This window comes from Coturnix japonica, chromosome W (assembly GCF_054131305.1).
Source record: "Coturnix japonica strain WE chromosome W, WE-NBRP24, whole genome shotgun sequence".
NCBI classification, from domain to species: domain Eukaryota; kingdom Metazoa; phylum Chordata; class Aves; order Galliformes; family Phasianidae; genus Coturnix; species Coturnix japonica.
Window position 1 is genome coordinate 30,803,425 of NC_140701.1, and position 15,760 is coordinate 30,819,184.

General features: G+C 35.2%; 1 protein-coding gene and 1 long non-coding RNA gene across 2 annotated transcripts in view; both read right to left on the bottom strand.

Moving 5' to 3' along the window:
- Positions 1–15,760, bottom strand: part of LOC146754675 (uncharacterized) — a 285,098-nt gene that overhangs the window by 221,187 nt on the left and 48,151 nt on the right. The gene's annotated exons all lie outside the window — the stretch shown is intronic.
- LOC146754678 (uncharacterized) lies at positions 380–3,890 on the bottom strand. Its single transcript, XM_085527661.1, has 2 exons — positions 1,086–3,890; positions 380–853 (listed from the first exon to the last, which is right to left on the bottom strand). The coding sequence occupies exon 1, from the start codon at positions 3,388–3,390 to the stop codon at positions 2,662–2,664; it is 729 nt and encodes a 242-aa protein (XP_085383787.1). The 5' UTR covers positions 3,391–3,890; the 3' UTR covers positions 380–853; positions 1,086–2,661.

Sequence of the window (15,760 nt, forward strand, 5' to 3'; positions counted from 1 at the left end):
AGAAATATCCATTTCTGACAAATTTTAGAAGAATGTCACACAAATATCAGTACCTATCCCAGAAATAAAAAGTTCTCTCCTAAGAGTCATTCCTTATCCTTGCAAAAACATGCTTTTCTCACCAAAATAATGCTTTTTATCCCTTTAAAATAGCATTGTTTCCAAGAAATACTGGTTTTCATCCGCAGAAGAAGACATTTTCTCTACAAAATGAAGCTTTGTAGCAAAATATGACACATTGTTTCCAGAATACCTTTTCTCTTCTACAAATTGAGGACATTACTGTTACCTCGATCTGGTAACCTGGAAAGTCAAGTCCCTTTGTGAATGTGTATCGACGGCCCCGACCAAGTCACAGCTGTTTGTTACACCATTATGGTGAGCTGTAAAATGGCGTTTATTGGAATGTGAGGGTCCCTTATATAGGTATCCAGTTTCATCCTTATCTTTTTTACATATGCATGACCCAGCAGGGGAGGGCCTATCACGTTACATCCCAAGGGTCCGATTTCGCCTAATACAACATCTCCCTCTCCCCATGCTTAACAAAACCATGCCCCGTTACAACGCAAGCTCCAATCCTAATCCTAGTATATAAAAGTGTTAGTACTTATATAAATTTTTGTGGTGAGTTATTTAAAAAGTGACGTAAACATGCAGAGGTATGTGGTGCAGTGTGTAATAATGTTAGTGCTTCTTTAGTTAGTATTTTCAAGGCATCTTGGGCTATATTATACAGTTCATCCTTCTGCTCAAAGCTTCTCATATATCTGCTGGAACTCCATTTTCTCATTCAAAGTCCTTGCACCTGTGCCTCTTGAGCCAGCAGCAGGAAATCTATTGCAGCTTTATTCTGTAAAACAGTATGCCTGAAAGAAAAGTACTCAGCATTCGATTAGTTTTCTGTTTCTCCCAGACCGCCCTTTTGGGTGATCACTGCATCAGGTTTTACTTTTCTCGATGGGACCTATAAAATTTTTCCTGATTCTCTGTCCTTTACTGCGGCATAACCTCTTCGTTCAAAATGATTGATTGCATAATGTGCTGTGCCAATACTTCTGCCTGCTGGGCTACCAGGATCCTACCTCTGTGACCTTCCCGCTCCCCAAGGACACGTATCTTGTCCTTCAGGAGACGGTTGGCCCTTTCCACAATGCTTGTCCCTGGGAATTCCCAGGGATGCCTGTCGAGTGAGATATTCCCCAATGCTCCTTGAGTAGATCTCGAGATGAAGCACGAGCCATTGTCTGTCTTGATGTGTTGCAGCACACCAAGGACCACGATGGCAGTGGCCCAGTGTCGCTGAGCTGCAGGGGACTTAAATGTTAACATAATCATCATCACTCAATCAAAACCTTGACTGATAATACACTAAACAGAAGATTACATGTAACGTCATAATTTTTTGAGTTGACATATACACACTCATTCCAGCATTCATTTTAGACAATTCTATAAATGGAAATTTCTAAGCTAATGTATTATTACTTATCGATAACTATGAGGTGGCAAACCACCAAAATGAGAGAGAAGGAACACAATAGTGATGGATGCGATAGGCAGTGCCTGCAGGGCGTCCCCTGCTTCAAAATGCACTTTGCCCTTCTCACCCATCACAGATTCTCTCCTGTTTTAATTCTTGCTAAAGATTGCAAGGTTTTTTCACATGTGCTCCATATATGCATGGCCAGTGCATGATACAGAGCCCAGATGAAACACCTGTTCTTAAAAGATAACAAACCACTATATTAGATCTCTCTACAATACAAACTACTCAGAAAAGTTATTAATAGCTATAGTCACTTATTTCTATTGTTACTTGCTTCACCCTTAGCTTTCTTCTTTTTTCTTTTAATTGGTAAGCTTTTTCTTGTTGACCTACTCCTACTATAGTTACAAAAATCATCTATGGGTAGTATAGTAATTCTTGATGCAGTATAGAGTGAGATACACCTGTAACTGTCAGAAAACAAATATCTTTGCACTGCTGTGTGCACATTGCATTCAGCCCACTGCGGGCAAAACTCATCCTGGGATCTTCAGGACCTGCTCTAGTACGGCTGCCACCGTTCCATCCAACTCCACCACCACAATTCCCCCTCCATACAATTTCAAGCTCCATCAACAAATTTGTCCAAGTACCCTACCCTAGTTCCTTAAATGTGTATATTATTGGGAGAAAATGAAGGCATTCTTGCTCCGACTAGCAAGAGATACTTCTAATGTCTTGCTTTTGTCCCATTCGGAAGTAACGATTTGTTTACTTTCACAAGCGGCGGAGGAGAGGGGCGGGGGGGGGGGTAAGCAGTGAGGGGGGGCAGCGCGGGGGTTTGCATTCTCTTGCTGGCACTTAAACTTCTCTGGCTAGAGCAGATCACATTCAATATTTTAACTCACTATTCTTCTGTAACCTTTTTCCCGTTTTTTTGTTTTTCACAGTTCCACTACTCGAACCCTCAATTACACTTCCATGTAACATTAATAATTCCACTTCCATATAGCATTCATGTTTACACATCCCTATTACATTAACAGTTCCATACACCATTTGCATTTATACTTTCACATACCATAAACATTTAACAATCACAAAGACAGTGACAATAATCAATACAGTTTATCCTAAGCATTCTTCCTCTCCTCCAAGTTGTCAGCAGGAGTTTAACCGACTCCAACTCGGGCTGCCGTGGCTCGCTCGTCAGCTGGACTTGTTCCAGCTTCAGAGACTCCACTCGAGCCCGGGGCCCCCTGACCGGGCCCCCAATTAACGATAAAAAGGAATGCCTCCCTTATCTTTGACCAATCCGAGACTTGGTCGCTCTTGTTCTCCCCTCTCCCTCCCCCCAAGTAGAGCTGGACCAGAAGCCCACCCTCTTGGGGAAGGGTTATGATGACTAGGAACGCCTCCGCCTCCGCCCCCGCTGATGCGGATTGGCTTCCATCTTGGTTAGTCCTATCCACCCCGCCCCACGGGGCGGAACCACACCCACAACACATCCCATCTCGAGGAAGGGACCCATCCTCCCGCCCCTGCTCACTCCCCTTCCCCACCCCCGAGGATGGGCGAAGGAACGCAGGTTGCTTTGGATACCGTGATGGGGCCTCCGAGGAAGGCTTCTGCTGGTCAAGAGATAAGGATGTGGAATGTGTGGAATGCTGCTGGATAGGGCCATCTGGTTGTTGTTCGGCCGGATCAATAGGTGCGGTTGGGATGGCAGGCGCCACCTTGTCTTTGTCTCTCAAATCCTCGGATCTGCAAGAGAAAAGGCTTCCCGACCCACATTCCGCCGTCCCAACCTGAGTTTCAGTCTTCCCATCTTTCCGAGCCGCTTTCAATGCCCGTAGCACCAATGCCCACGTTTTGAGCTCAGAAGCTTTTTGCTCATTCATTGCGCGCTCAAAGAGCGAAAAAGTTAGAGTCCCACTTATTGTGATCCAAAATCACCCGAGGAGAGGAAAGCTCCCTCTCCTTTTCAAGACAACTAATGACGACTGCAATGTCCTTCTTAGAAGGCGTAGCTTTCCTACCATAGTAGGTTTTACAAAGTTGCAATACTACTCTAATGACGGAATACATTTACCCAGAGACCTGAAGTCTTCCTGGTCTTCTACGAACTATCGGCCGTAGGATAGGCGCAGCGCTGCATTCCCCTTTGCACCCCACCGAGAGTGCTTCCACGGGCTCGAACCGTGGATACCGCGTCCGTCAGCGCGGTTTTAGCCGTCGCACACTCACCTCCAGGACTTTGCCTCACACGGGGCACCATTTGTTACCTCGATCTGGTAACCTGGAAAGTCAAGTCCCTTTGTGAATGTGTATCGACGGCCCCGACCAAGTCACAGCTGTTTGTTACACCATTATGGTGAGCTGTAAAATGGCGTTTATTGGAATGTGAGGGTCCCTTATATAGGTATCCAGTATCATCCTTATCTTTTTTACATATGCATGACCCAGCAGGGGAGGGCCTATCACGTTACATCCCGAGGGTCCGATTTCGCCTAATACAACACATTACTAACAGAAATACCTTTTCTCCTCTACAAAATAAGGACATTTCCAACAGATATATCCTTTTCTGACAGATTTGAGAAAAATTTCACAGGAATATCAATACTTATACCAGAAATAAAAAGGTCTCTCTTAGGTATCACTCTTTACCCTTGCAAAAATATGGTTTTCTTACCAAAATAATGTTTTTCATCTCTACAAACAGCATTTTCTAAACGTAAAGGTGGTTTTCATCACCAAAAGAAATCGATTTCTAGACGAAATTATCGTTTGTAGCCAAATATGACACATTGTTTCCAGAATAACTCTTTTCATCTAAAAAAGAATGACATTTCCACAGAAATATCGATTTCTGACAAATTTTAGAAGTAGGTCACACGAATATCGATACTTATCCCAGAAATGTAAAGTACGCTCTTAGGCATCACTCTTCATCCTTGCAAAACTATGGTTTTCTTCCCAAACTAATGCTTTTCATCCCTACAAATAGCAATTCCTCCCTAAATTACTGGTTTTCATCCCCAAAAGAAGACACATTCTCTTTAAAATGATGCTTTGTAACAAATTATGACTCACTGATTCCAGACTATCTGTCTTTTCCTACAAAATAATGACATTAACATAAGAATTATCCATTTCAGACAAATTTCCGATGTATTTCACACTAATATCAATACTTAAGCCAGAATCAAATGTGTTCTCTCTTAGGTATCACTCTTGAATCTTGCAAAAAATTCATTTTCTTACCAATACAAAGCTTTTCATCATTACAAGTAGCATTTTCTACCCAAAAAAGTGGTTTTCATCCCCAATAGAAATCGTTTTCTCTACAAATGGTCCCTTAAAGCAACATATGAAACACTCTTATTGGAATACCTCTTTCCCTCTTCAAAATAAGGACATTTCCAACAGAAATATCCATTTCTGACAAATTTTAGAAGAATGTCACACAAAAATCAGTACCTATCCCAGAAATAAAAAGTTCTCTCCTAAGAGTCATTCCTTATCCTTGCAAAAACATGGTTTTCTCACCAAAATAATGCTTTTTATCCCTTTCAAATAGCGTTGTTTCCCAGAAATACTGGTTTTCATCCCCAAAAGAAGACATTTTCTCTACAAAATGAAGCTTTGTAGCAAAATATGACACATTGTTTCCAGAATACCTTTTCTCTTCTACAAATTGAGGACATTACTAACAGAAATACCTTTTCTCCTCTACAAAATAAGGACATTTCCAACAGATATATCCTTTTCTGACAGATTTGAGAAAAATTTCACAGGAATATCAATACTTATACCAGAAATAAAAAGGTCTCTCTTAGGTATCACTCTTTACCCTTGCAAAAATATGGTTTTCTTACCAAAATAATGCTTTTCATCTCTACAAACAGCATTTTCTAAACATAAAGGTGGTTTTCGTCACAAAAAGAAATCGATTTCTCTACAAAATTATCGTTTGTAGCCAAATATGACACATTGTTTCCAGAATAACTCTTTTCATCTAAAAAAGAATGACATTTCCAACAGAAATATTGATTTCTGACAAATTTTAGAAGTAGGCCACATGAATATCGATACTTATCCCAGAAATGAAAAGTACGCTCTTAGGCATCACTCTTCATCCTTGCAAAACTATGGTTTTCTTCCCAAACTAATGCTTTTCATCCCTACAAATAGCAATTTCTCCCTAAATTACTGGTTTTCATCCCCAAAAGAAGACACATTCTCTTTAAAATGATGCTTTGTAACAAATTATGACTCATTGATTCCAGACTATCTGACTTCCCCTACAAAATAATGACATTAACATAAGAATTATCCATTTCAGACAAATTTCTGATGTATTTCACACTAATATCAATACTTACTCCAGAAAAAAAATGTGTTCATTTCAGACAAATTTCCGATGTATTTCACACTAATATCAATACTTACGCCAGAATCAAATGTATTCTCTCTTAGGTATCACTCTTGAATCTTGCCTAAAATTCATTTTCTTACCAATACAAAGCTTTTCATCATTACAAGTAGCATTTTCTACCCAAAAAAGTGGTTTTCATCCTCAATAGAAATCGTTTTCTCTACAAATGGTCCCTTGTAGCAACATATGAAACACTGTTATTGGAATACCTCTTTCCCTCTTCAAAATAAGGACATTTCCAACAGAAATATCCATTTCTGACAAATTTTAGAAGAATGTCACTCAAATATCAGTACCTATCCCAGAAATAAAAAGTTCTCTCCTAAGAATCATTCTTTATCCTTGCAAAAACATGGTTTTCTCACCAAAATAATGCTTTTTATCCCTTTCAAATAGCATTGTTTCCCAGAAATACTGGTTTTCATCCCCAAAAGAAGACATTTTCTCTACAAAATGAAGCTTTGTAGCAAAATATGACACATTGTTTCCAGAATACCTTTTCTCTTCTACAAATTGAGGACATTACTAACAGAAATACCTTTTCTCCTCTACAAAATAAGGACATTTCCAACAGATATATCCTTTTCTGACAGATTTTAGAAAAATTTCACAGGAATATCAATACTTATACCAGAAATAAAAAAGTCTCTCTTAGGTTTCACACTTTACCCTTGCAAAAATATGGTTTTCTTACCAAAATAATGTTTTTTATCTCTAAAAACAGCATTTTCTAAACATAAAGGTGGTTTTCATCACCAAAAGAAATCGATTTCTCTACAAAATTATCGTTTGTAGCCAAATATGACACATTGTTTCCAGAATAACTCTTTTCATCTAAAAAAGAATGACATTTCCAACAGAAATATCGATTTCTGACAAATTTTAGAAGTAGGTCACACGAATATCGATACTTATCCCAGAAATGAAAAGTACGCTCTTAGGCATCACTCTTCATCCTTGCAAAACTATGGTTTTCTTCCCAAACTAATGCTTTTCATCCCTACAAATAGCAATTTCAACCTAAATTACTGGTTTTCATCCCCAAAAGAAGACACATTCTCTTTAAAATGATGCTTTGTAACAAATTATGACTCATTGATTCCAGAGTATCTGTCTTCCCTTACAAAATAATGACATTAACATAAGAATTATCCATTTCAGACAAATTTCCGATGTATTTCACACTAATATCAATACTTACGCCAGAATCAAATGTGTTCTCTCTTAGGTATCACTCTTGAATCTTGCCAAAAATTCATTTTCTTACCAATACAAAGCTTTTCATCATTACAATTAGCATTTTCTACCCAAAAGAGTGGTTTTCATCCCCAATAGAAATCGTTTTCTCTACAAATGGTCCCTTGTAGCAACATATGAAACACTGTTATTGGAATACCTCTTTCCCTCTTCAAAATAAGGACATTTCCAACAGAAATATCGATTTCTCACGAATTTTAGAAGAATGTCACACAAATATCAGTTCCTATCCCAGAAATAAAAAGTTCTCTCCTAAGAATCATTCCTTATCCTTGCAAAAACATGGTTTTCTCACCAAAATAATGCTTTTTATCCCTTTCAAATAGCGTTGATTCCCAGAAATACTGGTTTTCATCCCCAAAAGAAGACATTTTCTCTACAAAATGAAGCTTTGTAGCAAAATATGACACATTGTTTCCAGAATACCTTTTCTCTTCTACAAATTGAGGACATTACTAACAGAAATACCTTTTCTCCTCTACAAAATAAGGACATTTTCAACAGATATATCCTTTTCTGACTGATTTTAGAAAAATTTCACAGGAATATCAATACTTATACCAGAAATAAAAAGGTCTCTCTTAGGTATCACTCTTTACCCTTGCAAAAATATGGTTTTCTTACCAAAATAATGCTTTTCATCTCTACAAACAGCATTTTCTAAACATAAAGGTGGTTTTCGTCACAAAAAGAAATCGATTTCTCTACAAAATTATCGTTTGTAGCCAAATATGACACATTGTTTCCAGAATAACTCTTTTCATCTAAAAAAGAATGACATTTCCAACAGAAATATCGATTTCTGACAAATTTTAGAAGTAGGCCACATGAATATCGATACTTATCCCAGAAATGAAAAGTACGCTCTTAGGCATCACTCTTCATCCTTGCAAAACTATGGTTTTCTTCCCAAACTAATGCTTTTCATCCCTACAAATAGCAATTTCTCCCTAAATTACTGCTTTTCATCCCCAAAAGAAGACACATTCTCTTTAAAATGATGCTTTGTAACAAATTATGACTCACTGATTCCAGACTATCTGACTTCCCCTACAAAATAATGACATTAACATAAGAATTATCCATTTCAGACAAATTTCTGATGTATTTCACACTAATATCAATACTTACGCCAGAAAAAAAATGTGTTCATTTCAGACAAATTTCCCATGTATTTCACACTAATATCAATACTTACGCCAGAATCAAATGTATTCTCTCTTAGGTATCACTCTTGAATCTTGCCTAAAATTCATTTTCTTACCAATACAAAGCTTTTCATCATTACAAGTAGCATTTTCTACCCAAAAAAATGGTTTTCATCCCTAATAAAATTCGTTTTCTCTACAAATGGTCCCTTCTAGCAACATATGAAGCACTGTTATTGGAATACCTCTTTCCCTCTTCAAAATAAGGGCATTTCCAACAGAAATATCCATTTCTGACAAATTTTAGAAGAATGTCACACAAATATCAGTACCTATCCCAGAAATAAAAAGTTCTCTCCTAAGAATCATTCCTTATCCTTGCAAAAACATGATTTTCTCACCAAAATAATGCTTTTTATCCCTTTAAAATAGCATTGTTTCCCAGAAATACTGGTTTTCATCCCCAAAAGAAGACATTTTCTCTACAAAATGAAGCTTTGTAGCAAAATATGACACATTGTTTCCAGAATACCTTTTCTCATCTACAAAATGAGGACATTACTAACAGAAATACCTTTTCTCCTCTACAAAATAAGGACATTTCCAACAGAAATACCTTTTCTCCTCTACAAAATAAGGACATTTCCAACAGATATATCGTTTTCTGACAATTTTTAGAAAAATTTCACAGCAGTATCTTTACTTATACCAGAAATGAAAAAATCTCTCTTAACTATCACTCTTTACCCTTGTAAAAATATGGTTTTCTTACCAAAATAATGTTTTTCATCTCTACAAACAGCATTTTCTATACGTAAAAGTGGTTTTCATCACCAAAAGTAATCGATTTCTCTACAAAATTATCATTTGTAGCCAAATATGACACATTGTTTCCAGAATAACTCTTTTCATCTAAAAAAGAATGACATTTCCAACAGAAATATCGATTTCTGAAAAATTTTAGAAGTAGGCCACATGAATATCGATACTTATCCCAGAAATGAAAAGTACGCTCTTAGGCATCACTCTTCATCCTTGCAAAACTATGGTTTTCTTCCCAAACTAATGCTTTTCATCCCTACAAATAGCAATTTCTCCCTAAATTACTGGTTTTCATCCACAAAAGAAGACACATTCTCTTTAAAATGATGCTTTGTAACAAATTATGACTCTCTGATTCCAGAGTATCTGTCTTCCCCTACAAAATAATGACATTAACATAAGAATTATCCATTTCAGACAAATTTCTGATGTATTTCACACTAATATAAATACTTACTCCAGAAAAAAAAAGTGTTCATTTCAGACAAATTTCCCATGTATTTCACACTAATATCAATACTTACGCCAGAATCAAATGTATTCTCTCTTAGGTATCACTCTTGAATCTTGCCTAAAATTCATTTTCTTACCAATACAAAGCTTTTCATCATTACAAGTAGCATTTTCTACCCAAAAAAGTGGTTTTCATCCCCAATAGAAATCGTTTTCTCTACAAATGGTCCCTTGTAGCAACATATGAAACACTGTTATTGGAATACCTCTTTCCCTCTTCAAAATAAGGACATTTCCAACAGAAATATCGATTTCTGACAAATTTTAGAAGAATGTCACACAAATATCAGCACCTATCCCAGAAATAAAAAGTTATCTCCTATGAGTCATTCCTTATCCTTGCAAAAACATGGTTTTCTCACCAAAATAATGCTTTTTATCCCTTTCAAATAGCGTTGTTTCCCAGAAATACTGGTTTTCATCTCTCAAAAGAAGACATTTTCTCTACAAAATGAAGCTTTGTAGCAAAATATGACACATTGTTTCCAGAATACCTTTGCTCTTCTACAAATTGAGGACATTACTAACAGGAATACCTTTTCTCCTCTACAAAATAAGGACATTTCCATCAGATATATCCTTTTCTGACAGATTTTAGAAAAATTTCACAGGAATATCAATACTTATACCAGAAATAAAAAGGTCTCTCTTAGGTATCACACTTTACCCTTGCAAAAATATGGTTTTCTTACCAAAATAATGCTTTTCATCTCTACAAACAGCATTTTCTAAACATAAAGGTGGTTTTCGTCACAAAAAGAAATCGATTTCTCTACAAAATTATCGTTTGTAGCCAAATATGACACATTGTTTCCAGAATAACTCTTTTCATCTAAAAAAGAATGACATTTCCAACAGAAATATTGATTTCTGACAAATTTTAGAAGTAGGCCACATGAATATCGATACTTATCCCAGAAATGAAAAGTACGCTCTTAGGCATCACTCTTCATCCTTGCAAAACTATGGTTTTCTTCCCAAACTAATGCTTTTCATCCCTACAAATAGCAATTTCTCCCTAAATTACTGGTTTTTGTCCCCAAAAGAAGACACATTCTCTTTAAAATGATGCTTTGTAACAAATTATGACTCTTTATTTCCAGAATATCTGTCTTCCCCTACAAAATAATGACATTAACATAAGAATTATCCATTTCAGACAAATTTCCGATGTATTTCACACTAATATCAGTACTTACACCAGAATCAAATGTTTTCTCTCTTAGGTATCACTCTTGAATCTTGCCAAAAATTCATTTTCTTACCAATACAAAGCTTTTCATCATTACAAGTAGCATTTTCCACCCAAAAAAGTGGTTTTCATCCCCAATAGAAATCGTTTTCTCTACAAATGGTCCCTTGTAGCAACATATGAAACACTGTTATTGGAATACCTCTTTCCCTCTTCAAAATAAGGGCATTTCCAACAGAAATATCGATTTCTGACAAATTTTAGAAGAATGTCACACAAATATCAGTACCTATCCCAGAAATAAAAAGTTCTCTCCTAAGAATCATTCTTTATCCTTGCAAAAACATGATTTTCTCACCAAAATAATGCTTTTTATCCCTTTAAAATAGCATTGTTTCCCAGAAATACTGGTTTTCATCCCCAAAAGAAGACATTTTCTCTACAAAATGAAGCTTTGTAGCAAAATATGACACATTGTTTCCAGAATACCTTTTCTCATCTACAAAATGAGGACATTACTAACAGAAATACCTTTTCTCCTCTACAAAATAAGGACATTTCCAACAGAAATACCTTTTCTCCTCTACAAAATAAGGACATTTCCAACAGATATATCGTTTTCTGACAATTTTTAGAAAAATTTCACAGCAGTATCTTTACTTATACCAGAAATGAAAAAATCTCTCTTAACTATCACTCTTTACCCTTGTAAAAATATGGTTTTCTTACCAAAATAATGTTTTTCATCTCTACAAACAGCATTTTCTATACGTAAAAGTGGTTTTCATCACCAAAAGAAATCGATTTCTCTACAAAATTATCATTTGTAGCCAAATATGACACATTGTTTCCAGAATAACTCTTTTCATCTAAAAAAGAATGACATTTCCAACAGAAATATCGATTTCTGACAAATTTTAGAAGTAGGCCACATGAATATCGATACTTATCCCAGAAATGAAAAGTACGCTCTTAGGCATCACTCTTCATCCTTGCAAAACTATGGTTTTCTTCCCAAACTAATGCTTTTCATCCCTACAAATAGCAATTTCTCCCTAAATTACTGGTTTTCATCCCCAAAAGAAGACACATTCTCTTTAAAATGATGCTTTGTAACAAATTATGACTCATTGATTCCAGAGTATCTGTCTTCCCCTACAAAATAATGACATTAACATAAGAATTATCCATTTCAGACAAATTTCTGATGTATTTCACACTAATATAAATACTTACTCCAGAAAAAAAAAGTGTTCATTTCAGACAAATTTCCCATGTATTTCACACTAATATCAATACTTACGCCAGAATCAAATGTATTCTCTCTTAGGTATCACTCTTGAATCTTGCCTAAAATTCATTTTCTTACCAATACAAAGCTTTTCATCATTACAAGTAGCATTTTCTACCCAAAAAAGTGGTTTTCATCCCCAATAGATATCGTTTTCTCTACAAATGGTCCCTTGTAGCAACATATGAAACACTGTTATTGGAATACCTCTTTCCCTCTTCAAAATAAGGGCATTTCCAACAGAAATATCGATTTCTGACAAATTTTAGAAGAATGTCACACAAATATCAGTACCTATCCCAGAAATAAAAAGTTCTCTCCTAAGAATCATTCTTTATCCTTGCAAAAACATGATTTTCTCACCAAAATAATGCTTTTTATCCCTTTAAAATAGCATTGTTTCCCAGAAATACTGGTTTTCATCCCCAAAAGAAGACATTTTCTCTACAAAATGAAGCTTTGTAGCAAAATATGACACATTGTTTCCAGAATACCTTTTCTCATCTACAAAATGAGGACATTACTAACAGAAATACCTTTTCTCCTCTACAAAATAAGGACATTTCCAACAGAAATACCTTTTCTCCTCTACAAAATAAGGACATTTCCAACAGATATATCGTTTTCTGACAATTTTTAGAAAAATTTCACAGCAGTATCTTTACTTATACCAGAAATGAAAAAATCTCTCTTAACTATCACTCTTTACCCTTGTAAAAATATGGTTTTCTTACCAAAATAATGTTTTTCATCTCTACAAACAGCATTTTCTATACGTAAAAGTGGTTTTCATCACCAAAAGAAATCGATTTCTCTACAAAATTATCATTTGTAGCCAAATATGACACATTGTTTCCAGAATAACTCTTTTCATCTAAAAAAGAATGACATTTCCAACAGAAATATCGATTTCTGACAAATTTTAGAAGTAGGCCACATGAATATCGATACTTATCCCAGAAATGAAAAGTACGCTCTTAGGCATCACTCTTCATCCTTGCAAAACTATGGTTTTCTTCCCAAACTAATGCTTTTCATCCCTACAAATAGCAATTTCTCCCTAAATTACTGGTTTTCATCCCCAAAAGAAGACACATTCTCTTTAAAATGATGCTTTGTAACAAATTATGACTCATTGATTCCAGAGTATCTGTCTTCCCCTACAAAATAATGACATTAACATAAGAATTATCCATTTCAGACAAATTTCTGATGTATTTCACACTAATATAAATACTTACTCCAGAAAAAAAAAGTGTTCATTTCAGACAAATTTCCCATGTATTTCACACTAATATCAATACTTACGCCAGAATCAAATGTATTCTCTCTTAGGTATCACTCTTGAATCTTGCCTAAAATTCATTTTCTTACCAATACAAAGCTTTTCATCATTACAAGTAGCATTTTCTACCCAAAAAAGTGGTTTTCATCCCCAATAGAAATCGTTTTCTCTACAAATGGTCCCTTGTAGCAACATATGAAACACTGTTATTGGAATACCTCTTTCCCTCTTCAAAATAAGGGCATTTCCAACAGAAATATCGATTTCTGACAAATTTTAGAAGAATGTCACACAAATATCAGTACCTATCCCAGAAATAAAAAGTTCTCTCCTAAGAATCATTCTTTATCCTTACAAAAACATGGTTTTCTCACCAAAATAATGCTTTTTATCCCTTTCAAATAGCGTTGTTTCCCAGAAATACTGGTTTTCATCTCTCAAAAGAAGACATTTTCTCTACAAAATGAAGCTTTGTAGCAAAATATGACACATTGTTTCCAGAATACCTTTTCTCTTCTACAAATTGAGGACATTACTAACAGAAATACCTTTTCTCCTCTACAAAATAAGGACATTTCCAACAGATATATCCTTTTCTGACAGATTTGAGAAAAATTTCACAGGAATATCAATACTTATACCAGAAATAAAAAGGTCTCTCTTAGGTATCACTCTTTACCCTTGCAAAAATATGGTTTTCTTACCAAAATAATGCTTTTTCATCTCTACAAACAGCATTTTCTAAACATAAAGGTGGTTTTCGTCACAAAAAGAAATCGATTTCTCTACAAAATTATCGTTTGTAGCCAAATATGACACATTGTTTCCAGAATAACTCTTTTCATCTAAAAAAGAATGACATTTCCAACAGAAATATTGATTTCTGACAAATTTTAGAAGTAGGCCACATGAATATCGGTACTTATCCCAGAAATGAAAAGTACGCTCTTAGGCATCACTCTTCATCCTTGCAAAACTATGGTTTTCTTCCCAAACTAATGCTTTTCATCCCTACAAATAGCAATTTCTCCCTAAATTACTGGTTTTTGTCCCCAAGAGAAGACACATTCTCTTTAAAATGATGCTTTGTAACAAATTATGACTCTTTATTTCCAGAATATCTGTCTTCCCCTACAAAATAATGACATTAACATAAGAATTATCCATTTCAGACAAATTTCCGATGTATTTCACACTAATATCAGTACTTACACCAGAATCAAATGTTTTCTCTCTTAGGTATCACTCTTGAATCTTGCCAAAAATTCATTTTCTTACCAATACAAAGCTTTTCATCATTACAAGTAGCATTTTCCACCCAAAAAAGTGGTTTTCATCCCCAATAGAAATCGTTTTCTCTACAAATGGTCCCTTGTAGCAACATATGAAACACTGTTATTGGAATACCTCTTTCCCTCTTCAAAATAAGGGCATTTCCAACAGAAATATCGATTTCTGACAAATTTTAGAAGAATGTCACACAAATATCAGTACCTATCCCAGAAATAAAAAGTTCTCTCCTAAGAATCATTCTTTATCCTTGCAAAAACATGATTTTCTCACCAAAATAATGCTTTTTATCCCTTTAAAATAGCATTGTTTCCCAGAAATACTGGTTTTCATCCCCAAAAGAAGACATTTTCTCTACAAAATGAAGCTTTGTAGCAAAATATGACACATTGTTTCCAGAATACCTTTTCTCATCTACAAAATGAGGACATTACTAACAGAAATACCTTTTCTCCTCTACAAAATAAGGACATTTCCAACAGAAATACCTTTTCTCCTCTACAAAATAAGGACATTTCCAACAGATATATCGTTTTCTGACAATTTTTAGAAAAATTTCACAGCAGTATCTTTACTTATACCAGAAATGAAAAGGTCTCTCTTAACTATCACTCTTTACCCTTGTAAAAATATGGTTTTCTTACCAAAATAATGTTTTTCATCTCTACAAACAGCATTTTCTATACGTAAAAGTGGTTTTCATCACCAAAAGAAATCGATTTCTCTACAAAATTATCATTTGTAGCCAAATATGACACATTGTTTCCAGAATAACTCTTTTCATCTAAAAAAGAATGACATTTCCAACAGAAATATCGATTTCTGACAAATTTTAGAAGTAGGCCACATGAATATCGATACTTATCCCAGATATGAAAAGTACGCTCTTAGGCATCACTCTTCATCCTTGCAAAACTATGGTTTTCTTCCCAAACTAATGCTTTTCATCCCTACAAATAGCAATTTCTCCCTAAATTACTGGTTTTCATCCCCAAAAGAAGACACATTCTCTTTAAAATGATGCTTTGTAAC

Bases quoted from the DNA above. Each gene is read 5' to 3' on its own strand.
- LOC146754678 (XM_085527661.1), bottom strand. From the start codon at position 3,390: ATGAATGAGCAAAAAGCTTCTGAGCTCAAAACGTGGGCATTGGTGCTA.